Source organism: Globicephala melas, chromosome 3 (assembly GCF_963455315.2).
Source record: "Globicephala melas chromosome 3, mGloMel1.2, whole genome shotgun sequence".
Lineage (NCBI taxonomy): Eukaryota > Metazoa > Chordata > Mammalia > Artiodactyla > Delphinidae > Globicephala > Globicephala melas.
In genome coordinates, this window is record NC_083316.1 from 115,711,545 (window position 1) to 115,738,578 (window position 27,034).

General features: G+C 43.8%; 1 protein-coding gene across 5 annotated transcripts in view; it reads right to left on the minus strand.

Annotated features, from left to right (window-relative positions):
* SIL1 (SIL1 nucleotide exchange factor) overlaps positions 1-27,034 on the minus strand; it is a 296,914-nt gene that overhangs the window by 177,861 nt on the left and 92,019 nt on the right. For 4 of the 5 annotated variants that reach the window (XM_060296274.1, XM_030869480.2, XM_070045202.1 and 1 more), the window contains 2 exons: positions 6,236-6,350; positions 326-458 (listed from right to left, as the gene is read on the minus strand). In XM_060296274.1, coding sequence (XP_060152257.1) covers positions 326-458; positions 6,236-6,350 — 248 coding nt within the window. Of the gene's footprint in view, positions 1-325; positions 459-6,235; positions 6,351-9,008; positions 9,137-27,034 lie in introns of those variants that run through there. The other variant, XM_060296273.2, reaches the window with a different exon arrangement.

Consider the following 27,034-nt stretch of genomic DNA (forward strand, 5'->3'; position numbering starts at 1 on the left):
CGAGCAGCAGAGCCCAAAATAGCATTTGCAGAGTGAGGCACATGTCACTGCCTCTCCTGTGCTTCAGAAGTGCAAGGAAAGAAAGTTTTCTATCACTTGCTCCAAAAGCTCGGCCACCCACCACCTGCCTTCCTTCCAGGGCACTCAGATGCCACAATTTCTGTTCTGCAGGGAAACGAAGGTCCCTGAGTCCTGCAGCAGCAGCCACCCCTACTCCCCTCCAGGAGGCCAGAGAGGGGCTGTTCCTTCCAGCCCTGGGGGGAGAAAGGACATACACATTTTGAATTTCAAGTGTGTTTCCTGGGGACAGCGCTGGGCTTGGTACCTGGCCGAAGTGCCTGCCACTCATGTGTCGGGTAAAACACCTCCAGGACCTTGGGATCCAGCTCCTCCTCTGCTGTTTCCTTTCTCTCTGTTTCTTTGGTGCTGCTCTCCTCTGGGTTGGTCAGTGCAAACTCCTTCAGAGAAAGGAAAAAACAGGGCATGAACCACCACAGTTGTGTACCACGCAAGCAGAAAGAAAATGGCCCGGGCAGTACACTCTTCTCCTCCTTGCCCTTCCTGCCCTCCTTAGCCCTGTTTGGACCTTTCACAAGGTTACTGTCAGAACCAGTACAAGTGAGGTGATATGGTTAAATTAACACAGTATGTGTTGTGTGTATATGGCACTTTTGTATATGCATTAAAAAAAAACTCCAGAAGGTTCCACACTATCTTGAGGGAGTTAAGGGAACATACTGGGGAGAGGGGTTGACAAAACGAGACAATAAGAGCCTTTTACTTTTTACTTGATAAGCTCCTATCTTGTTTGATGTTTAAAATTCATACCTATTACTCTTACAATTAAAAACTAAAGATATTTATAAAAGAAAACACATACATATGAATAGGAAAGTAAGGCCTCAAATGGTCAACACAGATGTACAAAAGCTGGCAGCTAAGGCCCAATTAATTCCTAAGCAGCCCAGCAGGGCAGAGTAAGGGCGTGGGTACCTTCATTACCCAGGGTACCTATGGAGCGTAAACGACCTCTTAGTGCATTCCAATCCATGGAAGAAGGGGTACAAGTGGGAAGGTGCAAGTCCAGCTGGGCTGAAGGAGGAAGATGCCCGGGTTGGAAACCTCTTCCTAAAACCTATTTCCTTCCACCCCATGGAGAGCATGGAGGGTTAATGAGATGGTGTAGAGCACTTTGAGCTCAAGAGACAGAGATGTAACATAAATACAAAGTATTATTCATCTTGTTCCTTCCCAGCCTCCAATCCTTCCTGTCCCATTTTTAAACCTGTTCGTGCATAAAAGCAGTAAGGCCTCAGGAAACTGGAACCAGAGGGTTCCAGAGCTCTGGAAAATTACATTTGGGAGGGCAAAGAGGAACACACACTAGAACACTGGGAGATTATTTCAGCCCTTCCACCTCCCCAGCCATCACTTTTCCTCCACCTCCCAATTTTTCCCGTAATAAGAGTATTTTTCATGGATTCTTCCTATGAACCCAAACCTGTGCTAGGTACTTTGTGTAGATCTCATTTTGGTCTCCTGAACAATTCTAATCCTACATGGGAGGTAACAATGTATCCCTTTCAATGTGCCCCAGCACAAATCTGAGCTCAAAAGAAAACAAGGGGGCTTCCCTGGTGGCGCAGTGGTTGAGAGTCCGCCTGCCAATGCAGGGGACGCGGGTTCGTGCCCCGGTCCGGGAGGATCCCACATGCCGCAGAGCAGCTGGGCCCATGGGTCATGGCCACTGGGCCTGCGCATCCGGAGCCTGTGCTCTGCGGCGGGAGAGGCCACAGCGGTGAGAGGCCCACGTACGGCAAAAAAAAAAAGAAAAGAAAACAAGGAACAGAGAGTAGATGTGTGTGAGACTAAAGAGAAGACAGACTGGCAGGAAGCTCCGTGCATTCTAAGGGCACGGACATCAAACTTTCAACAACTGAGTTTCCTGAGGGCAGGCACTGTGTCAGTCTCTTTCACCAGGCACTGTGTCAGTCTCTTTCACCACTGTATACCCCTTGCCTAGCCCAGGGCTTAGTTTGTAATCATGCAACAAAGGAACAAAAGAAGGCCTTCCTCCTACAAGTAGGTATGTCTTTTGGATGTCTTTTGGAGGCAAGTCCAAAGAGTTTGCTGGAAGCCAGGAACTAGCCCCACACTCCAGAACAAAGACCACAAGACCACTTTGTCCACTAAGTATCTGCAGCCTATGGACTCCAGGGCCCAGCCATGCTGGTCAGTCTCTGCCAAAAGCACCGTACACGAGACCATGGGACTAGAAGACCGTTAATAAGATTTACCTCAGAAGTATGTGGACTAAATGCCTCCAGAGGCCAAGCAGGGATGGATGTAAATGAGTGCTGTGTGCCAGGTGTAAAAACAACCAGGAGTGGTGGGACTGTGAAAACTGGAGTCCTCCTGCCTTGACTAAGAAACACAGCTGCTACTCAGCTGCTCTACCACTGCCACGAAGGCATTCAACTTGATGAGAAACAAAAATCCAGATTTTTATGCGACATTTTCTTACTTTTAGAACACTAAGAGGGCCAAACTAAACATCTCTAAGCTTTACATTACAACTCTTGCTTTAGTGTATCTATTAGCCAGTTAACTCCTGGCACGTACAGTTGTAATCAAGTAACCAAATCCTCAACATCAAGAGAAGCAGAAAGAGGCAAGGGTAATGGTGATGATGAGAATATGGCAGAAAGCCCAATCCAGGCAAGGCTGGTGTTCATTCTGATGAGTAGGGGCTGAGAAAGTCTCTTTTTCTAGATCTTTAATGAGATAAATAAAGTAGGTTCAAGAAGGAGGATTACAACAAGATATGAACCACTGAGACATGCTTCAAGCCCTAGGAAAGCCAAATGCTTTCTGCAACAATCCCATCACTACTCAAAATGTTTTTTAAGCTTCCACTTGGTTTCATCTTTGAACCATATTTTAAGCTACACACACACACACACACACACACTCACACACTCACACTCACAATCTGCCATTATTTTACAGATCACCTGTTTTTAGTAGAGGTGATATAAATTTGGTGTTCCCCTGTCTGGTCAGCTCACCCTGTTCACCAAATCTGGCTCTGAATGACTTTGGCAAGCACTGAGGGAGGTTCAGTCACACAAACATACTACAAGCTGGACAATCACTTCAAAGGTGGAAGTGCAGAAAAGGTTTTCAGGAAAAGCAGCATCATGGAGATGAGGTTGTAATTGTAACATAGGTACCATTTATTAAGCCCTTACCCATATTCCCAGAACTGGTCTGAAGTGGCTTCCATGCCTCACAACTCATCCAAGTTTCATCTATGAAGCACATACTTTTATTCCCATTTTATACATACAGGGCCTGTGCAAAACCACACTGCTGAGAAAAGAAGAGCAGAGATTGAAGTCCAGGACTGCCTGGCTCCAAAGTGCATGCATGAATTCTGACTCACTTCTATGTTTCTGTTCTTAGTCATGTGTTCTAACGGTTGTGCCCTGGGATGCTGAGGGAAGGAAGCAGGGTCAATAAAATCACCCCAGCACATTTATCAGCACATCCTCCTTCCCTTTAAGGACTGTGTTTAAAGAAATACCATCCCAGAGAAAGGGACGACCCTCTCTCTGCTCCAGCAGTGTCCTGAACAGGAGACAAAGACCAAGAGGTGAGGGAGGCCAGCCAGCCCTTGGTCAGCTCTGAAGTAAATCTCATGCTCTGGTGACCTCTCAGTTGGCTTCTCCGAGCTCCCTTCCATGCTGAATCCTCTCTTCTCTCTGCCATCATTACTCTAAATAACAATTTCCTCTTAAGTGGCAAGAAATCCCAGCTAAGGTTTTAGCTGACAAAAGCTTACCATGTCACACTTCCTTATAATTGTAACTGAGTAAGAGATTCTTAAAGACCAAAGCCTTCAAAATCCAAGAGAATGAATGAATCTCTCAAGGTAGGTGGATAGATGCTGTGACAGAGACAGACTGAGAAGGCAACATTTTGGGATAGGAGCCTGGCTGACAGAGTCCTAAATTAAACAACGGAAGCAGCCAACCCTTACTAAAAAATAACAGCTGACATTTACTGACCATCCATTAGCCATATTGTGCCAGTGCCAATGCTAGGTGCTTTATATATACAATCACATTTAATCTACACTAAAATTTAAGAGGGAGGTACCAACCCTGTTTTACACATAAGGAAACAAAGCTCAGAAATGGTCAAAGTAAAAAAAAAAAAAAAAAAGAAATGGTCAAATTGCCAAAGTAGGAGGCAAAAGGGAGTTTACCAAGGCTCTGTGCTCCTTCCACTGGGTTCCACTACCTCCCTCATCATCCACCACCTCTTGAAGGCCAGTATACCACACAACCACATCCCTTTAGCATTCGCACTGATCCTAAGATGTGGCATCCCAGGGAGATGCCATAGCAGGAGCCAGGAAGGCAGGCTGGCTCCAGATCATACCCTGATACACACAGCTAGCCTTTGCTGGGTGGCCATTAACCTGTACAAATGCCTTTGAGGAGGACAATTCCAGGTCACTAGGAGCATTTGCCTGGACTCCAGTCTCTGAACAAAGGATCATGACCACTCCCACCTCCCCCACCACCCATTTTCACTGTTGTGAAGGTGGCTGGCTGCATAATTTGGATTTTAAATGCCATCGGGGCAGCAATTTTTATGGTATGAGAGAAAAGATGCTTCAACTCCTACTTGTACTTAGCACATGATGAAAGATTATGACAAATGGATACAGCTTAGGAACAGACATAAGGATAAAAGCAGCTTTTGCTGATGAAAGTCAGTATTAACATTTTTCTGAGATTAGACTCAAAAGAGCTAATATAAATGGGCCAGAATAATTATGGCTCTGAAAGCTCATCTATTTGGTTGGACTATTATCCAAAAGAGACTTACTAACACACAGTCCTTAAGTAAATTCATCAGCACGCTTTTGTTAATTGTGCATCTGCTAAAGCTCATAATGGGGAGCACCCAGATCCTCATGAGCTGCAGGCTGGAGGGGACACAGCCCTGAGCCCTCGAGACACTTGGGTGCTTTTCTGGGCCAGGCTATGCCAGAAACAGCCCCAACTTCATGCCATGGCCAGTCCCACCCTCAGGGGCCAATGAGATCCCAGTCTCATTCTCCTTGAAGAGGAGGCCAAAAAACGGCAGCAACAAGATCTTAGTCAAAGAACATTAAAAGCTCAAAAGGATTCGTGACTCCTAACTGTACATTCTCTCCTGCTCTACAAAGTGGGGAGAAAGGCGGAGAGAAAACAAATGACTTCAGAGAGAAGGTGGAAGCTTGCCATGAGCCAGAGGTGAACCTCAGCTGAGCTGGATTAAATTCATCACAATTGTCATTTGCACTTCAAGGCCCTCCGGCTCCAAAGCCTCCAGCACTTTACCCAACATTTAAGTGGGACCCCTGGGGTTGGAGAAGGTGGCCAGGGGAGGGTGAAACTGTGAGAGAGCTGACAGGGCATCTCAAGGGAGAGGAAAGAGAGGGCATTGGGAGTAGATCAAGGGCAGGCTGTTGGTGGGGCAGGCCAGGGAAATGGGGCCAGGACACCCTGCAGCCAGGCCAAGCTCAGGGCCTTCTCAGGCATTCTGCCCCTGCCTTTGGCAAGGACAGAAACCCTCAGCAATGAGGTCTGGGTTAATGAAAAGGAGGGTGTAAAGAACGTGGAGAAAAGGACAGAGGGAAAGAGGATACAGAGCTACGGACAGACTGAGAATGCACATGGATGAGCGGAATAGACAAAGAAGCAGTCTTACTTGGTGCTCACCACACAGGCGCCCAGCCCCTTGGGGAGAATCCTGACCTTCCCAGCTCTGCCACAAACTAGCTTTATAATGTTGGCCAAGTTACTTAATATCTCTGAGACTTAATCTCCTCCTTGTCAAATGAGGATAATAATTGTAGTTGTCTACTTCATAGGGTTGTTGAGGGGATTAAATAAGAATACATATAAAGCACATAATACAATGCTTGGTACATAGCAAGCTTATCATATTATCATCATTGTTATTATATCATTATCATCATCATCATCTTTTCGCCAAAGAGAAACTGTGTCGTAAGCTTTAAACAGAGGCCAGAGGACTAAGGGATGGGGGAAGAAGTACACATACTCCGTGACCCAGCACTGGTCACATTCCTATAAGAAACTCCCACAGCAGCCCTGGTGGCACAGAGGCTTTCTTGGACACAAAAAAGATCCCTCTATTGCAGTAAGGCACTTACCGAGTTCTTATGACTGAGGCAGAAGGTGAAGCAGGAGGTCATCAGCATGCCCAGCAGCATGCCCAGAGAAGCCATCCTAAATAGGAGCAGGCCCTGGTGAGGCATAGTTAGGGGCCTGAGGAATGTAAACACAGAAAATAGAAGGTCAACAGGAAGCTGGTGCTTGACACCTCTCCCCCTGCCCCAGCATAGTGATTCCCATGATGTCACCTTTTTTGACAGATGTCAAACATTTCAGATGATGTCAGACATTTCCTGAATAGAGGTATCACAGGTCTTCTACCCCAAAGGTAGATCAACCTGGAGTAAGCCTCCATTCCCCCATATGGGGAGATATGCCTTGGTTAAAACTGTACAGTAAACCAGGACCTTTGCATGAGTTATAATAGCCCTGGTCCCTTCCTTCTTCATTATCCGGGTTGTTATCAGGTTGCACAGGGTGGTATCGGCTATGGTGAAGAGAGAAGGAAACTAACCAAATGATTTGTGTGTGAACAGACATGGGCCCAAATTCATATGAGCCTTTATAACCATTCACTTCTAAACCATATCCACTGTTATACCTGAAGACAGATACCATCAGCACCCTCTAAAACAGCAAAGTTCAATATTCCCAAGCCATAAAGCCTTTTACATCACTTTTCAGACTGTCAAACACACCAAAGTGCAGGCCCTAGTAGCTGTTAAAATTTAAATAACACAAGGATAAAAGGATATTCCATGTTCACAGATTGGAGGCTTAATAATGTTAAGACAACAATACTACCTAGAGCAATATGCAGATTCAATACAATCCCTAACAAAATCTCAGTGGTGGGGAATTGGGGAATTCCCTGGCAGTCCAGTGGTTAGGACTTGGCACTTTCATTAAAGTGGCCCAGGTTCAATCCCTGGTCAGGGAATTAAGATCCCACAAGCCAGAGCATGGCCAAAAAAAAGGTGATTTTTTACAGAAATGGAGAAACCCATCCTAAAATACATATGGAATTTCAAGGGACCCAGAACATAAAAACACTGAAAAAGAAGAACAAAGTTGGAGGACTCACACTTCCTGATTTCAAAACTTACTACAAAGCTACAGTAATCAAAACACTGTGGTATTGGCATAAGGACAGACATACAGACCAATGGAATAGAATTGAGAGTCCAGAAAAAATTACATATATGATCAATTGATTTTCAGCAATGGTACCAAGACAATTCAATGGGGAAAGGACAGTCTCTCCAACAAACTGTTCTGGATCAACTGGATTTCCACATGCAAAAGAATGAAGTGGACCCTTCCCTTACGTAATATATTAAAATTAACTCGGGGCTTCCCTGGTGGCACAGTGGTTGAGAGTCCGCCTGCTGACCGGGGTTTGTGCCTCGGTCCAGGAGGATCCCACACGCCACAGAGCGGCTGGGCCCGTGAGCCATGGCTGCTGAGCCTGTGCGTCCGGAGCCTGTGCTCCGCAATGGAAGAGGCCACAACAGTGAGAAGCCCACATACTACAAAAAAAAAAAAATTAACTCAAAATGGATCAAAGATGTAAATTAAAGAGTTAAAATTCTTAGAAGAAACATAGGGAAAATCTTCAAACCTTAGATTTGGCAATATTTTCTTAAATATTATACCCAAAGCACGGACGATAAAAGAAAAAATAAATAAATGGAACTCCTTCAAAATTAAAAAATTTTGTGCCTCAAAGGACATTATTAAGAGAGTGAAAAGACAACTCAAAAAATTAGAAGAATATTTCTAGATCATCTATATTAAGGGTTTAGTTTCCAGAATATATAAACAACACCTACAACTCAACAAAAAAAAAACAAGCAAGCTAAATTAAAACAGGCCAAAGACTTGAATAGACATTTCTCCAAAGAAGATATACATATGCCAACAGGGACATTAAAGGATTCTCAACATCATTAATCACTAAGGAAATGCAAACCAAAGCCACAATGAGATACTGTACCATTTTACATCCACTACTATGGCTATAATTTAAAAAAAAAAACAAAAAAAACAGAAAGTAACAAATGTTAACAAGGATGTAGAGAAACTAAAACCCTAGTACATTGCTGGTGGGACTGTAAAATGGTGCGGCTGCTGTGGGACAGTTTGGCAGTTCCTCAAAAAGTTAAACATAGAACGACTATATATATATAATCCAGCAATTCCATCCCTAGGTATATATTCCACCCAAAAGTTCTGAAAACATTGACTCAAACAGATACTTCCAGGTGAATGTTCACAGCATCATTATTGACAAGAGCCAAAAAAGTGGAACAACTTAAGGATTCATTAACAGATGATTTTTTTTTCAAATGTGGTACATACAATGGAATATTATTCACCCATAAAAAGAATGAAATTCTGATACATGCTTCAACATGAATGAACCTTAAAAACATTATGCCAAGTGAAATAAGCTAGATACCAAAGGATAGATACTGTATGATTCTACTTAAGTGAAGTATCTAGAACAGGCAAACTGGAGTAGTAAAAACATTTTGGTCAGTAAACTAGAGTGGAAGTGAAAAGAACTTAATCCAAACTGGCAAATGACCTCAGAAAGAAAGGCAGAAAGAAAAAAAATAACAAATTAAAAAAGCAAAAAAGAAAAACACCTTAGAAAAATTCAGAACCTGTCAGTATCAGCCCAGACCCTTATAAAAGGTTTTCGTGTTGGTCACTCAGCCCCAATACACCTCATTAGGCAGTTTACTCAAAAGAGTCTTAAATGAATTAATTATAAGGGAAACACCTCTGGAGAGCATGGGGTTTTACCTTTTCTCTTTCCTGTTCCTGCCACACTCCTCCATGTTCCACCGCAATAAATTGGTCCTGTGACAAGATTGCAGTGGAACCCAAAGCCCTGCCTGAACCCACTATAAGAAGTTATTACCCGGTGACCAGCCCACAGCTTCTCGGGGGCAGACGGAAACTTTCCCTAAGGACATCTGGAGCCATGAAGGAAAACAGCCCTGCTGGACCGGCACTGTGCTAAAAAAGCACAGCCAAATGGAAAAGCAAAGGCTTGGGAGCTAAAAATAGATGCTATACTCACCCAGCAGCAAAAGCCTTTGCTTTCTGCCAGTTTCTCCCCTCTTTTTTTGTAGACAAAATGGAACGGCTGAGTGCCACATGAGCTTTCCCCAGCAACCTGGCTCCTTGGGGCACCAATCACACTGAAAGACATGGACTCAGTCCATAGCACAGCACTAGGTTCTGGACAGGTGCCTGGCCATGTCTGGGTGTGCAAAGGAGTGGGAGTGCAAGGCTCGGTGAGGATGAACATGGGACAGAAGCTGCCACATCAAGAATGAGAAGTCGGGCTTCCCTGGTGGCGCAGTGGTTGAGAGTCCGCCTGCCAATGCAGGGGACACGGGTTCGTGCCCCGGTCTGGGAAGATCCTACATGCCGCAGAGCGGCTGGGCCCGTGAGCCATGGCCGCTGGGCCTTCGTGTCCGGAGCCTGTGCTCCACAACGGGAGAGGCCACAACAGTGAGAGGCCCGCGTACAGCAGAAAAAAAAAAAAAAAGAATGAGAAGTCAAGAAAGGCCCAGGGAGATGGGTCCCAAGAGGACACAGCCCTAGAGCTTCCCATAATGTCCCATACCTCTTTTATTCTTGCATCCTTGGCTGTGGGGAAAAGGAGAACAAAAAATGGAATTAGGGGACTCACAGCATTATCAGGACAACATACATTAAGAGAGAAAAGGATTATCCAAAAGCCACAGACTTCCCTTCCCCTACATGAGACCGTTCATGTGTATATGCATATACACACACAGAGAGAGCTAGACGCTTCCTTCTTACAGCCAGGGATAAACACCGGGAACTGATGCTGGGGTGTGGGGGGGAAATGAGAAGGAACAGATAAATGAGAATGAAATCAAGGGCAAAGACAACAAATGAGCAGGAGGAGGAGGCCTAGAAGGGACTGAGGAAGAAGGGGTTGGGGGCAGCTGATGCACTAACAGCATACCCACCTCCTGGAGTGGGATGGCAGGCCAGGTGAGAGAAACGGCAGCTCCCACAGGGCTCCTTGCCACCTCCATCACCTGCACACACACTAACGCCCTCAGAAGCATTTTCTGACAATACTAAGGATGACAGGTCGATTCGCAAATGGATCCTTCATCTCCCCCACCCCCAATAATTCCATGTGGACTGCACATCTGACCTATTCATTGGCTCCATGTATTTTCCCATGAATCAGAGATAGAGAGAGAACATGGTGGTGGGAGCAGTGCCTGGGGAGAGGCCTAGGAGCAGTGAGGCTGGGAGAAAGGTGTGAGACAGTTTCCCAGGCATTGCAAGGGTACCCAGAGAACAAGTGCAAACTCTGCAGCACGCAGGCATGGGTAATGCTGTCCTCTGTCCTCATAAGGCCTGGCCTGTAACTATGTCACTGGGCTTTGTCCTTATTCAAGAAGTGGCGATGGAGAGCAAGCAGGCACGTTTTCCCTTAGGCTTTACACTGAAGCTGGGGGGAAGGGAGAAAGAGGGAAAGGAGAAGTGGCCCACAGTTTGGTTCTGCCAGGATGGTCCACCATCACAAGCAGGGACATAGGCAGCAGCAGCAGCCTATGTCAGACCCTGACATAAGTAAAGCCAAAGTCATGGAATCCCACTGAGGCATAGTTTGGCACTTGGCCTGAGGTTAGTGCCCTCCCCAAATTACTTGCCACCCACTAACCCTGAGTTCACCTGATCACCTGCTCCTGTACACCCTGGATAACAAACCTTCCCATCATCCTGGGCTCTCAAAAGAAGACAGAACTACATCTTTTCATTTATGGCCTTCTTCTGACTTACAATACCATCACTCAGTCCAGGAAAGGGGAATGCATTTCAGTGTTCCACCAGTAACTCTTTCCTTAAGTATCCTTGGGCTTTGAGACAACATAGATAATAAGGTACTTGAGATGCCCATTTTTCTATCAAAACTGGCCACGTGTAGTCTGTACTTCTACTTAAATAGAGGTTGGATGCTCTCAGCAATCTGTATTGCCAGCCTGGAGCAGATGCTTGGGGCACAGGTGGGAGAAGGCCCTTGGACTCACTAGCCCTTGCCTCCCTGGTGCCTTATATTCTCCTCTCAATTCAGACAGGACTCTAGGAGGGGACTGGGTCATATGTAAATAAGATATCTTCCTGTAACTTTTATCTTCTTTTAAGGCAGGAACGCAAAAGAATGGCATGAGGATGGCAGGAAGCCAACAGAGGAAGGAGGAGTGGAACTGCTGGACCTCCTAAAGCTTCTGACATGCTGGTAGGTCCCATGGACAGTGGCTGCTCTCCAGTCTCAGGGCCAGAGCACAGGGGGAACAGGTAAACATCACAAGTGTTCTGGGCAGGGAGACCCACCTCAGCAGCCTGACTGGGAACGCTTGGAACTCCTATCTTATAAAATGCTCATGTTCTTAACCTACAGTGTATATCCATGTATTTGTTTCCCCAAATCTTTTGGAAAAAGGCAAAGGGAAAGAATTTCTACTTCCATCTTATAAGAAGGAAATTAAAGAAAAGAGATTTAAAACATTGGGTTGAAAGTACAGTACATGAATTTAGATTCAGACACATCTAAGGCCAAGTCTTCGCTCTGCCAATTTCTAGCTATGTGATCTTGGACACACACTTCGCTAGGCCTCAGTTTCTTCATCTATAAAATGGGCATAATAAGAGCTCCTACTTCAAAGAGTATTAGGGAGGATTAAATAAAACAATGAGTGGAAAGTACACGGTACAGCACCTGGCACCTAGTTATCACACCATCATTAGATGGGGGATGAGGACTTCCCCCTGGACCCACAGGCAGTCAGAGCCAGGCCAGGTACCCTAGAAACACTCTCCAGAGCTCCCTGACTCCTGCAGGATCTGCATACCCTCTAGCTGACCCCACATCTCAAATTTTAGGACCAAAGTCTTTTGCTGGTTATCTGCTTTCAGGAGGTGAAGGAAACAGATGTTAGAGGAGGACCCCCACAGCTAAAAATGGAGAGACTCCAGCCAGTTTTCTGCTGAGCACCGAGGCAGACCCAGCCCATTCAGTGCTTTTCCCAGCATATTAGTGTCCAGAGAGCCAGGTCACCATCGTGTAGAACTTCCACTTGCAGAAAGAGCTATAAGACAGTCTTCTGCTTTACAAACTGACAGTTAGAGGATGAACTCTTCCCACAAACACATTCATTACTATTTATGTGCTACACAAACTCATACACACACACACACACACACACACACACACACGCACACACACAGAGTCACTCACCTCTACACAAATAGAAGCTCACTGCCTAATTTGGGCAGACAAATATGAATCTGAAAAAACAATGCAAAGAGAACACTGATAGGATAGTCCTGACAAGGAAAAACAATGTGCAAAGGCTTAGGAAGAGAAATGGATTTTTAAAGAATAATTTGAAGGACAAGAGAAGTAAGTTTGAAGAGGTCAGGCAAACAGGCTTTTTCCCCCATAAGACATAAACAAAATCAGGAGGTAGACAGCAATTAAATAAAAAGAGGCTTTGAACTGCAAAAGAAATGTGGCTTCTAACCCCAGTCTAGCCCTAACTGGCTGGGAGGCTGGACCTGGAACATCCTTAAGCCACTGACCATTTGTGTAATGGCAACAGTGTGTGCCCCAAATACTGAAGTCATGCCTAAGGCCATGCAAATGGGGACTGCTCTCAACAAACCCAAGGCACCCTAAAAGGAAAGTGATGAGGTGAGGCTACTGGAGGGTAAAAAGTTCACAGTGGATCCAAGCCTCTGCCTGACCAGGCCTAAATCCGCTTGTACAGCCTGCAAGGGAGAGCCCAAGTGAGGCCTTTCCAGTGGCAACACAGAGACAGGTGCTGGCCCTGCCAGAGAGCACATGGAGCCAAGAAGGTCTCCACAGGCCCAGCTGGGACTGGAGCTCTGGAAGGAAGGCAACACAGGATGGGATGAAATAGGAAGTGGGCATTCCTGACCCCTCCTTAATACTCTACTCCAAAATGTGGGGGACATGGCCAATCCCATCCCTACCCCAGAAGAGAAGAGAACAGATCTTCAAGAAGGTAGCTAAGTCACTACTAAATATAAAATAGATAACCAACAAGGACCTACTGTATAGCACAGGGAAATACACTCAATATCTTGTAATAACCTATAATGGAAAGGAATCTGAAGAAGAATAGATAGATATGTATAACTGAATCACTCTGCTGTACATTTGAAACTAATACAACATTGTAAATCAACTGTATTTCAATTAAAAAAAATTTTTTAAAAGGTAGCTAAGCATGTTAACAAAAAGCTGCAATCTTGGAGACAAAAGACAGTGCTCCCTCTAAAAGAAATCAGGTGACAAGTAGAGTGACTGAATAAACGGGAGCCCAGCCTGGCCCTCTCCAGACCTATCCTATTCAGCTCCAGCCTTCAAAGAATCTGAATGCTAGAAGGCAGCTTAAGACTTAGTCTTCATTTGGACTGCTAACAATCCAAAAGACACGGCAGGCACTTGATACCTACACACAGAAAAAACAGTTCAATGCCTTCAGGTATGGGCTTGTCACTGCATCCAGGAAGGCTCTGGCAACTTCATGCCTGTTGAAGACAAAGAGGTAGAGAGGACTAGGGCAGAAGAAGAATTTTGGTGCCATCACCCAGAGGTGACAACCAAAGCAATAACAGATTTCCTGTATTACAGAGAAAACTTAAAGAGAAAGGAACAATGGGCCAAGAAGAGTTTTCAAACCATGACTGTACGTTAGGAAAAGAAAGAGGATGGGACTTCCCTGGTGATTCAGTGGTTGAGAATCCGTCTTGAAATTTAGCAGATGCCGGTTCAATCCCTGGTGGGGGAACTAAGATGCCATATGCTGCAGGGCAACTGAGCCTGCATGCCACAACTACAGAGCCCAGGTGCTCTGAAGCCCACATGCCACAACTAGAGAACCTGCGCACTGCAACTAATGAGCCTGCGTGCCACAACTAAGACCCAACGCAGCCAATAAATAAATAAATAATTTTTTAAAAAAAGAAAGAAAGAAAGAGGAGCAATCCAGGGACCAAGATGAAGAACATTAAGAATAGTGCAGAATTACACAGGTCAAGAGAGGAGGGAATCCTGAGAAAATCAAGTTGTGGGTTCAACAAAATCAAGAGGTGAGTCAGAACGAGGATGAGAAAAGCCACTGGATTTGGCAACAAGGAAGCTGGAGGGCCCTTCAAAAGAGGGCACACTTGTGAAGAAATAGAGGCACAAGGGTAGAACACCTGGAAAAGATGAGTAGGTCCACTGAAGTTTGGAGATTTGGGGCCACTTCTCTAAATCCAATTTTTTCAACCTTTCCCCTAGAGTCATAATGATAACTGAGAAAATACTGACCCTGGTGGTCATATAGAGAGATTCTCCGATGCCATATGGTAGGTTCCCTTGATGGAGTAGAGCTACCCCTCAACACACACATCCTCAGGATAGTGATGGACACAGTCACATCAGTAGAGAAAGGAGGCAAGGAGACAAAGTCTCCAAGAACAAACTCCCATCAGACACACAACTCCACCTTCTCTGAGCTCTCAGCCATGCCTCAGACCACTCTGAAGCTTTAGTCCTTACACTCTGTAGAGCTGTAATAATCATAATTATAGCACTTGGACCGAGGGATAAAGATAAATATCCCCATGACACCCGATTCCCTAGTATTAAAATGCAGTATTTGGGCAGCCCAGAAGAAAATAAATTCTGTATAATAATAATTATAGTCAATATTTATAGAGCACTTTCTATGTTCCAAGCAAAGTTCTAAGCTCATTTACTCTTCACCACAACCCTGTGATGGGGTTCTAATATGCTGCTTATTTTGCCCATGAGGGGACTAAAATTCAGAGAGGTTAAGTAATTTGCCCAAGTTCACACAGTCAGAGAGTAGTAGAGTCAGGAATCAAAGCCATTCTGGCCCCAGAACCCATGCTCTTTCTACAGACCATGCTGCCTTTCGAGTGGTCTATGAAATCAGCCATTCATTTTATTTGTTTTGCAACAACGTGAATAAAAAGGCACACATTTTGTGTCAGGAGAGAAATTTTTTAATAAGCCTACTGGAGCCCTCTTGCGGAGAGAGCCACTTCTACCACATCTATATTTCTGCACATCATACACACACACGCATGTACACACGCATGCACACACATTTTGATTACTGAATGTCCTTCGCACAGCCCAGCCCACAGTAGAGACACAGATATTCAAGAAGAAGAAGGCCCTTGCCTCAGATTGCAACCAGTTCACTGGCACCCTCTGTGACTTGACCTCTTAACCTCCCGTAACTCAGGCTCCCCAGCTGTACAAGAAGCAAAAGCATCCTTGCTCTCCCTCACGGAGTCCAGCACAAAGCACTCCCCTCATACATACCCAACTGTCTGGAAAGAACTTAGCAAGAGAGGAGGAGAGAACTATATTGGGTAAAAGTTGGCCAAGATGATATCCAAGCTCATTTACAACTAGTCTATGATCCTATTCCCCACGCATGAAATATATAGGACAGGATTATTTCTACATGGCACATGAAGAAAATAGAGCCCAAAAGGGTGAATGGGGCTTGCCTAAGCACACCAGCAAGCAACCAGGCAAAGTAGAGAAATATACCAGCCGTGGTCAGTGTATTTTCCACTAGGCTCCAGACTGCACGTTTCTAGCAGGGAGTGGGCAAGGAAATCTACTCCTTATACTTGCTCCCCAACACTGCATGAGGTCCTTAGAGTGATCAGCCTGTGTCTCATGACAGCAGCCAAGGTTACCAAAAACTCTACTCAACTCCATCTCCACTCCAGACCTGGATTTCCACCCAGGTCTCCCCAATTAGTTGTGGGACTTAGGGCTAGCCACCTAACCTCTCTCCAAGTTTCAATTCCTTCATCTAAAAAGGGACTTAATAGTAACTATTTTGTAGGATGGGTGTTAGCATTAAATGAGATGACATGAAGCATAAAGCACAATGCTTGACACAAACCAAGGGCTCAAGAAGCTTGTAGCTCTCACTAACAACTACTGTTAGAGAAAATTCTGAGCAAAGGACAGGATAAACAAAAGCAGTAAGGCTTCACCCCCATATAGAAATGTCTTCTGTTCTGATAATCAAGTCTCTCCTTGGAACCCAGCTTCCCTGAGCTGCAAATCTGCCCACACACCTGGACTACACTCTAGGTGGCTACAGAGGCATTTCCATTGAAACCTTTAAGCGATATTGGCTGGCTCTGCATCAGTGCCCACCGGAGAGTTGACTAAGAACAGCCACTTCAGAGCCCAGCTTCCTGGTGATTCAGGCCTGTCTTCATATTCCTCCTGCTGCTCTCATATCTCTAAGAGAGAATAGGGAAGGCAAGAGCAGCAGAGGCAAATTCAGCAGACTTAGACTGCTTGGACCACCCTAGAAAGGGTCAGTTGCTATCTAGGGAGTAAGAGCTCCAGGGCCACCTCCTTCCCTCTCCTTTTAAACTAATAACTATATCTCCTAACAGTAAGCATGATGGGCTTTCTTTATAGCCTGCTCCCCAAGAATACCAGGACCTTCATACACTCATCTACAAACCACAGTCTGGGGCTGGAGAGGGATCAGAGTTCATCTTTTTTTTCCCCTGTGTCCAAACTTCCAGCAAAGGTCAGGGCCTCATAGTGGGACTATAGTAGGATAGGGAAGAAGGTATGACTTCTAGTCCATAGCTCCAAGTGGACTATCTGCAAATCAGTAAGCACACCAATCCTTATTCTGTGCCAGCCACTCTGGTACTCTGGATTACAAGAATTCAGCATTCACACTCTAGAAACAGGTACCTCAGGTCCCCTGAGCACACTGGGAACCATACTGTATAACACAACATACAAAAGATACCATCACTGTCCGCAGGTGTTTTATGTCCTGTTGACCATCAGTGAGTAGCATGGTTTTCCATATCTGAGTCTCAGACAGTACAATTAAGAAGAAAGTGCTGTTAAGGAATATGCCGTGAGAAAATAGATACTGTTCTGGACAACTTGAGACACAAATTATAACTTAGAAATGATGAGATGGGCAACAATTAGGGTGATCCTGAAACTAACTGAGGAACCCCAAGAAAATAGCATTTACCTACAGAAAACCTTAGCGGCAGCACAAGTACGGATCACCAATCACTGAACTCACGACTACCATGTTGGCATTGACTATGTCTTCGAGGTAAGTCAGCAACTGAAACAACATATTTTATTTTTAACACACCTGAGAGTCCAAGACTATTCATAATTCCAGATCCTTAAAAACTTGAAAGGAGGATAAATTTTAAAGTGTACACATTTACATACGTGGGCAGAAACACAAAAATCAGATGCTTCTCAACACAGCTCAGGGAGCCATAACTCACGGTTTTCAGAATCCCACCTAACACCCAGAGAAAATCTGGGCGCCTTCTCTGAGAGATTGTGGGAGGCTGAGTAGGTAGCCAAGAAACAAAGAAACCTAAACTCAGCACTTGGCAAGACAATTAAGGAGGAGAGGATTTTAAATGCATTGTTTCTGACTCTAAATATGTCTACATTTATTACCAATTTGGTATCAGAAACCACATTTAGTTCTGCCGGTGACCACGCACTAAAAATATTAAGCAGAGTATTGCCTAGGAAACAGCGGTCCTCCCTGCTGCAGCAGCCCCATTTCAGAGCTGACTCTGCAATGGTCCCAGGGCTCCCCATCCTGGGCTTTGCTAAGAGCCCAGTCACAAGCAGAACTGCCACTGTCCTGACAAAGCCTCGCCTGCTTTTTAGAAGCAGCAGTAGGAGCTTCCTTGGTAGCGCAGTGGTTAAGAATCCGCCTGCCAATGCAGGGGACGTGGGGTCGAGCCCTGGTCCGGGAAGATCCCACATGCCACGGAGCAACTAAGCCCATGTGCCACAACTACTGAGCCTGTGCTCTAGAGCCCGCAAGCCACAACTACTGAGCCTGCATGCCACAACTACTGAAGCCCATGCACCTAGAGCCTGTGCTCTGCACGCAACAAGAAGCCACTGCAATGAGAAGCCCATGCACCACAACGAAGAGTAGACCCCGCTCATCCCAACTAGAGAAAGCCCACGCACAGCAACGAAGACCCAATGCAGCCAAAAATAAATAAATTAAATTTTTTTAAAAAAGCAAGCAGCAATAGGAGCCAGGGCTAGAGACTACACAACCTCCTCATCCTCTCCAAGGCTGTGTTACATGGTCAGTGAAATTCCATTTCATGGGCCTATAACAACTACAACCCATCTGACTGGGAGCTCCGCAAGGGCAGGGACAATGTCCACCTAAACCACTGCTGTATCCTCATTGCCTAGCACTGTAGCAGACGCTCAAAAAATATCTGTTAGTTGAATAAAATTAATAATCTAAAAGGGGGTCACGTGGAATACACAATGTAAAATAATGTCAGTGAAAATATGAACTATAGTGAAACATGAAAACAGATACATAAAATACTGTTGAATGAAGAACATAATGGCACATGTATATGAAATATTAGTACTTTGAAAAAAAAGTGTGCGTAGCCATCTCTGTGATCAGACATTAAGTTATTAGAATTATGGAAAGCTATGCTCAATGAAGTCTTTCTTCCTAAAATGTTAGATATATGAGAAAATACTTAATCATTATTTTCAACACAGAACCTGTTCCCTTATCTACTTTTTTTTAATAAGTTTATTTATTTTATTTATTTATTTTTGGCTGTGTTGGGTCTTTGTTGCTGCACATGGGCTTTCTCTAGTTGCAGTGAGCAGAGGCTACTCTTTGTTGCTGTGTGCAGGCTTCTCATTGCGGTGGCTTCTCTTGCTGCTGAGCATGGGCTCTAGGCATGTAGGTTTCAGTATTTGTGGCACATGGGATCAGTAGTTGTGCCTCACAGGCTCTAGAGCACAGGCTCACTAGTTGTGGCATACGGGCCCAGTTGCTCCATGGCATGTGGGACCTTCCTGGACCAGGGCTCAGACCCATGTCCTCAGCAATGGCAGGTGGATTCCCAACCACTGCACCACCAGGAAAGCCCTCCCTTATCTGCTAATTCGTTCTGGTGCCTGGGATCACAGAGACCTTGCTCAGCAAGACCATCTATCTATCACGGAAAGAGAGAGCACAAGGAAATAGCTGCAGTCTTAAAATCCAACTTATCAAGTTGACCTTTTTACCAGAAGACTTCCAGTCTGCATCACCAGTATGCCTGGCTGCCAAGACAGTTAGCCAAGATGGAGGTGAAGAGACCAAAAAAAAAAAAAAAAAAAGATGCCAGAGCTCCAAATAGGTACCCCCACACCACACAGCCCATGGCCTACTACCCAGCAATGTGCCTATTAAGAAAGGTAGCAGATACCAATCCTTCTAAAATTTCCAAAAAAAGAAGGGAACACTTCTTAATTCATTCTGTGAGACCAGAATTACCCTGACACCAAAGCAAGACAAGGACACTACAAGAAATCTACAGACCAGTACCCTTATGAATATACATGCAAAAATCCTCAACAAAATACTAGCAAGGCAAATTCAGCGGCATATCAAAAGGATTATACAACATGATCAAATGGCATTTATCCTAGGAATACAAGGGCGGTTCATCATATGAAAATTAATCCATTTAATACATTACATTGGTAGAGTGAAGGAAAAAAAACACATGATCATCTCAATTGACATAGAAAAGGCAGTTGACAAAATCCAACATCGTTTCGTGATAAAAACATTCAATAAACCAGGGATAGAAAAGAACTTCCTTAACATAATTAAGGTCATATATGAAGAACCAACAGCTAACATCATACTCAATGATGAAAGACTAAAAGTTTTTCCTCTAAGATCAGGAATAACACAAGGATGCCTGCTTTTGTCACTTAGATTCAACATAATACTGGATGTTCTAGCCAAAGCAATTAGGCAAGAAAAAGAAATAAAAGGCATCCGTATTAGAAAGGAAGAAGCAAAACTATCTGTTTGAAGGTGACTTGATCTTATACAAAGAAAACCCTGAAGAATCTACAAACAAAAACTATTAGAGCTAATAAATTCAGCAGGTACAAAAGCTGCAGGTACAAAATCAAAACTCAAATCAGTTGCATTTCTATACACTAACAACTAGCAATCCAGAAAGAAAATTAAGAAAATAATTCCATTTAAAATAGTATCAGGGCTTCCCTCATGGTACAGTGGTTAAGAATCCACCTGCCAATGCAGGGGACACAGATTCGATCCCTGGCCTGGGAAGAGCCCACATGCCATGGAGCAGCTAAGCCCATGTGGCACAACTACTGAGCCTGCACTCTAGAGCCCGTGAGCCACAACTACTGAGCCCACGCACCACAACTACTGAAGCCCACATACCGTAGAGCCTGCATGCCACAACTACTGAGCCCACACACCGCAACTACTGAAATCCATGTGCTCTAGGGCCTGTGTGCCACAACTACTGAGCCCGCATGCTGCAACTACTGAAGCCTGTGTGCCTAGAACCTGTGCTCTGCAACAAGAAGCCACTACAGTGAGAAGACCGCACACCGCGACAAAGAGTAGCCCCAGCTCACTGAAACTAGAGAAAGCCCGCACACAGCAACAAAGACCCAACGTGGCCAAAAATAAATTTTAAAAAATAAATAAATAAATAAATAAAATAGCATCAAAAAGAATAAAATACTTAGGAATAAATTTAATCAAAGAAGAAAGCCTTTAACCAAAAGACTTATACACTGGAAGCTACAACACATTACTAAAAGAAATTAAAGAAGACCTAAATAAATAGAAAGATGTTCTGGGTTCCTGAACTAGAAGACTTAATTTCATTAAGATGACAATACTACCCAAAGCAATATACAGATTCAACATATTCTCTGTCAAAATCACAAAAGCATTTTTTGCAGAAATGAAAAAACTAATCCTAAAATTCATATGGAATTTTAAGGTACCCTACCCAAAATAATCCTGAAGAACAACAAAGTTGGAGGATTCACACATCCTGATTTCAAAACCTTACCACAAAGCTACAATAATCAAAACTACACAAAACTCACATAAAGATAAATATATACTCTTATATCGACATAAGGATAAACATACCCTCTTATATCATTACATCAATTGATTTTTAACAAGGGTGCCATTGACTAAAAATGGAGCAAAGATCTAAATTTAACAGCTAAAACTATAACATTCTTGGAAGAAAACGTACGGGCCAAACTTCATAACCTTGGATAGGGCAACAGTTTCTTAAATATGACACAAAACCACAAGTGATAAAAGAAAAAAATAGATAAACTGCACTTCATCAAAATTTAAAAACTTTTTTAAACAACAAGGTGCTACTGTATAGCACAGGAAACTATATTCAATATCCTGTGATGAACCATAATGGAAAAGAATATAAAAACAAATGTGTGTGTATATATATATATAAAACTGAATCACTTTGCTACATAGCAGAAATTAACACATTATAAATCAACTATACTTCAATAAAAAAAATAAATTTAAAAAAATTTTTTAAAACTTTTGTGCCTCTCATTAGCAAGAGAATGAAAAGACAACCCACAGAATGGGAGAAAATGTTTGCAAATCACATATCTAATAAGGGTTTACCATCCAGAATACATAACAACAACTACAACTCAACAACAAGACAAGCAACCCAATTTAAAAATGGGCAAAGAACTTGAATAGGTATTTCTCCAAAGAAGATATGCAAATGGCCAATAAGCACATAAAATGATGCTCAGTATCACTGATAATTGTGGAAATGCAAATCAAAGCCACAGTTCGATACCATTTGACACCTATGAGGACGACTATAATTTTTTTTTAATGAAAATAACGAGTGTTGGCAAAGATGTGGAAAATTAGTACATTGCCACTGGAAATGTAAGTGGTACAGCCACTGTGGAAAAGTCTGACAATTCTTCAAAAGCTAAACATAAAATTGTCATATGACCCAACACTTCCACCCCTAGGTATATATCCAAATATCTGAAAACAGTGACTCAAACAGATACCAGCATGTGAATGTTCACAGCAGACAAAAGAGGAAATAACCTAAGTATCAATAGATGAATAAATATTTTTAAATAGATTTTTTAAGTGGTATACACAATGAAATATTATTCAGTCATAAAAATGAATGAAGTTCTGATGCATGCTGCAGCATAGATGAACCTTGAAAACATTACGAAATAATGTGAATTTTCTGGCTAAGTAAAATAAGCCAGACACAAAAGGACAAATATTATATAATTCCACTTACATTAAATATCTAAAATAGGCAAATTCATAGAGACAAACGTAGATTAGAGGTCACCTGCAGGGAGGGGGTAGGTAATGGGAAGTTATTCCTTAATAGGTTCATGGTTTCTGTTTGAGCTGACGAAAAAGTTTTAGAAGTAGATAGTGGTAATGGTTGCAAAGCATTGTGAATGTAATTAATACCACTGAACTGTACATTTAAAATGGTTAAAATGGCAAATTTTATGCTATCTATATTTTAGCATACTAAAAAAATATAAGATTGCCCACGAGTTGGTAATTGCTGAAACCGGATAATGGGCACATGGGTACATTAATTATATTGTTCTCTTTTTAAAAATTTAAGAAAAAAAATGATGTTTTCTGTAGTTTCTCTGGTAGATAGTCTGTCAAGGTAAAGAAGTGCCTTTCTATTTCTAAACAGCTAAGAGGTTTTATCATGAATGGATGTTAAATTTTATCACGTTTTCCCTACTCTAAGATGATCATATAGTTTTCCCTTTAACCTACTAAAGTAGCAAATTTTATATGCAGATTTTCTAATGTGAAACCACCCTTGCATTCCCGGGTTAAGTCCAACTTGGTCAGATGATCATTTTTATATCCTGCTCGGTTTGATTTGCAGTATTTTGTTGGTCCTTCATGTACTCCCATAACTCTCTGTGCAACTATCATAAAACCCACCAAATTGTACTATAAATGTGAACTCCCTGAGGGGAAAGACTCCTTCCTCATCCACTACTCCATCCCTAACTAGTGCAGGGTCTAGGACACAGCAGGCCCTCTATAAAAGTATGGCAGATAAATAAGTAAATGAATGGGTAGGTGGAGAGATTACCAGGTGAGCAGATGAACACCTTAATCCATAATACTGACACCCTGGCAGGTGTGCAGAGAAGATTTTTCAGGCAGGAAGACCTTCTGAAGGCTCACCAACCACTCCATAGAGGCATCTTCTCTGTTTTAGAGCAGCTCAGTTTGTCTGCAGCTCTGTAAGCTGAACCCTAGCCCTAGACTCTCATCTCCCCACTTTCCCTCATCACCTAATCAATAATGTCCACAGTTCAGTGCCTGCTTTCACACAAGATGCAGCCCTCATACCAAAGCATACCCCAAAGCTCAGATCCTATGCTGGGATTAAAGGGGAATGTGGCATTAGTTTCAAATTTAAAGTGTTCCTGCCAACCTTAGAGTTTATTCCCAACAATCAAAAAGGCCTCATCCCAACCCTGATTGGCACAGCAAGAGCCCACCCCATTAAAAATTCACTGCATCAGCAGTACAGAGAAGGAGAGCAGTCAGCAAGGGAAAGGGCTGAATTATTTCAGCAGCTGTAAATTATGTGTTCTCTCTTCCTCTCCTCCGAGTCCATGTTCAACTGTGCCCCATGCCTCCACAATGAACTTGGGTTTGTCAAGTATCTACGTCAACTGCAGTAACCAAACTTGAGTTCAAGAAGCAATATTAAAAAGCACTAACTAGCTGATATTTAAATAACTATGTTTAATGTCAACAAAATTACACTTTAACACTAAACATCCCCTACTCTATTAGTTGCTTAATTAAATTCCTTAAGATCCTTGGACACTGGCACAGAGCACACTGCCCTGGGGAGCATTCCCAGGCCCTGACCTTGGCAGGCTGTGGAAGGGAAAGGGCCCAAATCCCTGAGGAAGTGCCAGGAGGGCCCAGTTTTCTTCTGGAGTCTCCTAAGGAGGTGGTTTCTCTTCACAGCTCTGCTGGTCTCCATAGGACAACAAGAACATGACAAACACATCCTGAGCCTGGAAAATTGCCAAACCAGGCTACAATTTTTTTAATGTTTTTTTTTTTTTTTAAAGCACACATAAACCCAAGAGAGATACTTTTCCCATCTGGCATCTGTTCTTCTTAAGAGTAGTATATCATGAGACACTGAAGCATGTGTACAAGGGGGATACAACAGGATTCATGACAGCAGGTAGGGTCAGAGGGCTCTGCAAAATGCCACCAACCAAATCCCAGCCTGCCAGGAGTCATCAGCCTGCAACTGACAGGGGTACAGTACAGCTCAGCCAACAGCAGTATCCTGGACTGGAGCCTGCAAAGGGACTCTAGGTTCCAGTGAGTGACCTTGTGATGGGGATGCCAGTGGGACCCCAGGAAGTCTCTCCTGCCACAGTAGGCTCCATGAAGATGACTTACCAGCTAGCTTCTCATAGCACCAGATTTGCTGAAAGAGGATAACATGCCAGCTACCTGCCCAGGTAAACATTTGCTAGAAACAATCAGTCTCACAATCAGCCTCCAAGTAGAGCACATTCAGCCGAGGATCAATAAGCATTTGGAACCCACACTTTGGGCAGCAGATGCTCTGAACCCAACCCCACTGGGTCATGAGTAAGACAGTATCATTTTAAGGGCACCAAGGGTGTAACAGATGCCAAGTGGCCCTCCCTTGCCTCACCCTTATAGCAGGGGTCCCAGTTCTTTCTGGTTTCCTTACAAAACTATCCCTTTACCTCTCAGTTGGTATCGCATTTTTATTTCTGTCACTCAGCACCTTCCCTACACCTTCTATTTTGCCAAAGGGCCTGGCCTGACATAAAATAGGAGGTAATTCTTTCCAATTATTCTATCCTGTCTCTCACTGTTCGGGGATTCCTTTTGTGGCAGCTCTCCTTAAAACAGCCACTGCAGCCCCTGCTAATGCCAACAGAAAACACTGTAGAAGAAGCTTGGTTAATATTACATCCTCTCACGGTAAAAGGCAACCACTCCCATGAACAACCAGGCACAAGCCCTGGCTTCAGAGAAGCTGGATGTTTGGGTTGCAACTTATGAAAATATGGAAAGCAACCAGAAAACACAAGAGCATTATGCCCAGTGCCCAGACACACTGCTCACTTACTACCTGCAGTTTCACACCCATGCCAAAATCATTTCAACCCCAGATGAGCACTCAACAGCCACGCCAATTCGGAAAAATATTTTTGCAAAGACCTTGTTCACTTTCCCATACAGGAAAGCTACAAAAAAGCAAAAACTTGTTCACTATGAAAAGATGAATAAACCCTTACCACCTACTAGGGAACATATATCCAGTTACCACCACCTCCAACACATCCAAGTAGCAGATTATTCACCCTTCAGCACATGTTTATTGAGACCTGCTACATCCCAGACATGTGCCAGGTGCTGGGGATACAAAGACTAAGTAAAGAGGGGTCCTGTTGTCCAGGAGCTTCTAGACAGGCAATGTAAATCGATAAGTAAATCAGTAGTTATAGTAAGCACTGGGTTGAAAGAGCCCTGACACAGATGGCTAGGAGGCTCCATGGCAGGAAAGCACAGATATCTCCATCAGGAGATAGGGGTCAGAGAGGACTTCTTGGAAGAGGAAAAGGAATTAACCAAAGACAATGAGAAAAGCATCCCAAGCAGAGGCAAGACTGCTTTTTGAAGGCCTGGAGGCATGAAACTTGAAACATGTATTTATTTCAACAATGCTGGAGCAAAGGGTTTACGGGGGAGTGGCATCATGATACGCAAGAACCCACTTTGCCAGATGGGTCAGATGGGTTCCAAACACATAGCTCATTGCACTTTCTTAACAAACCTTTGCAATCTCTGTCCTTTTCAGAACTGCCCCACATGAAAGGGAGACTGGAGAGAGGAAAAAGAAGCCTGCTAAGATAAGAGGGTCACCACTGTTTGTGAATTCTGCTTATGAACTCACTCCTTTGCCTTGCAGTTCAATAGTTTGTCAGTTCTTGCAAATTCTCAATATCTATTAATAGAAGGAGTTAGTTTGTAAATAGAATCTGGATTTGTACTGTATTATCCCTCACAGTGGCCTAAAACCCAAGTGGGTAATTTGAACAGGAAAACAGCCTGAGATTCTAGGCACAATCTCCCCGAAGGATAGATATGCCGTGCTCTACTCTCCTCTGTATGTTTCACACTCAACAAGTCCAAAGCTACTCTACTGATCCTCCTCTAGAGTCGCCTAGCCTTACTGCACAAGCCAGAAACCCGGAAGCTCTCCTCAACACTCCCTCTCCTTTCCCCCACTTCCCTTCTAACCCCCTGCCCATCACCAACTACTGTCGATTTCATCTATTTTCCTCCATGTTCACCTGCCCAAATTGCTCACCCCCACCCCCAGCCACCACCTCTCAGGTGAGGGCAACCCAAGCTGACCAGCACAATGAGGAAGCAGAGGGCACAGCTTTAATGAATCTGTTATTTTCTCAGCCCAGGGTTTCTGGAATAACCCAAACCCAGTCTTCTGAGCCCTCTGAAAGGCTCTCAATAGAAGCCACTTTCTTCCTCAGATGAAGAGTATCACTCAGGGAACCCATTCAATAACAATAGCAAGCTGAAATGTGGGCTGCAGAGAAGGTTTGGTGCCTTGAGTGAGTCCTCTAGAGGTCCCAATGCCCTGTGACCCCAGAAGCCAAAGCCAAATCTATGATTATGGGAATCAAATCCCAGGCAAAGCAAACGTGGCGCCCGCTACAGCCCCACCCCTCACAGCCCATGGAGACATACTCTGGG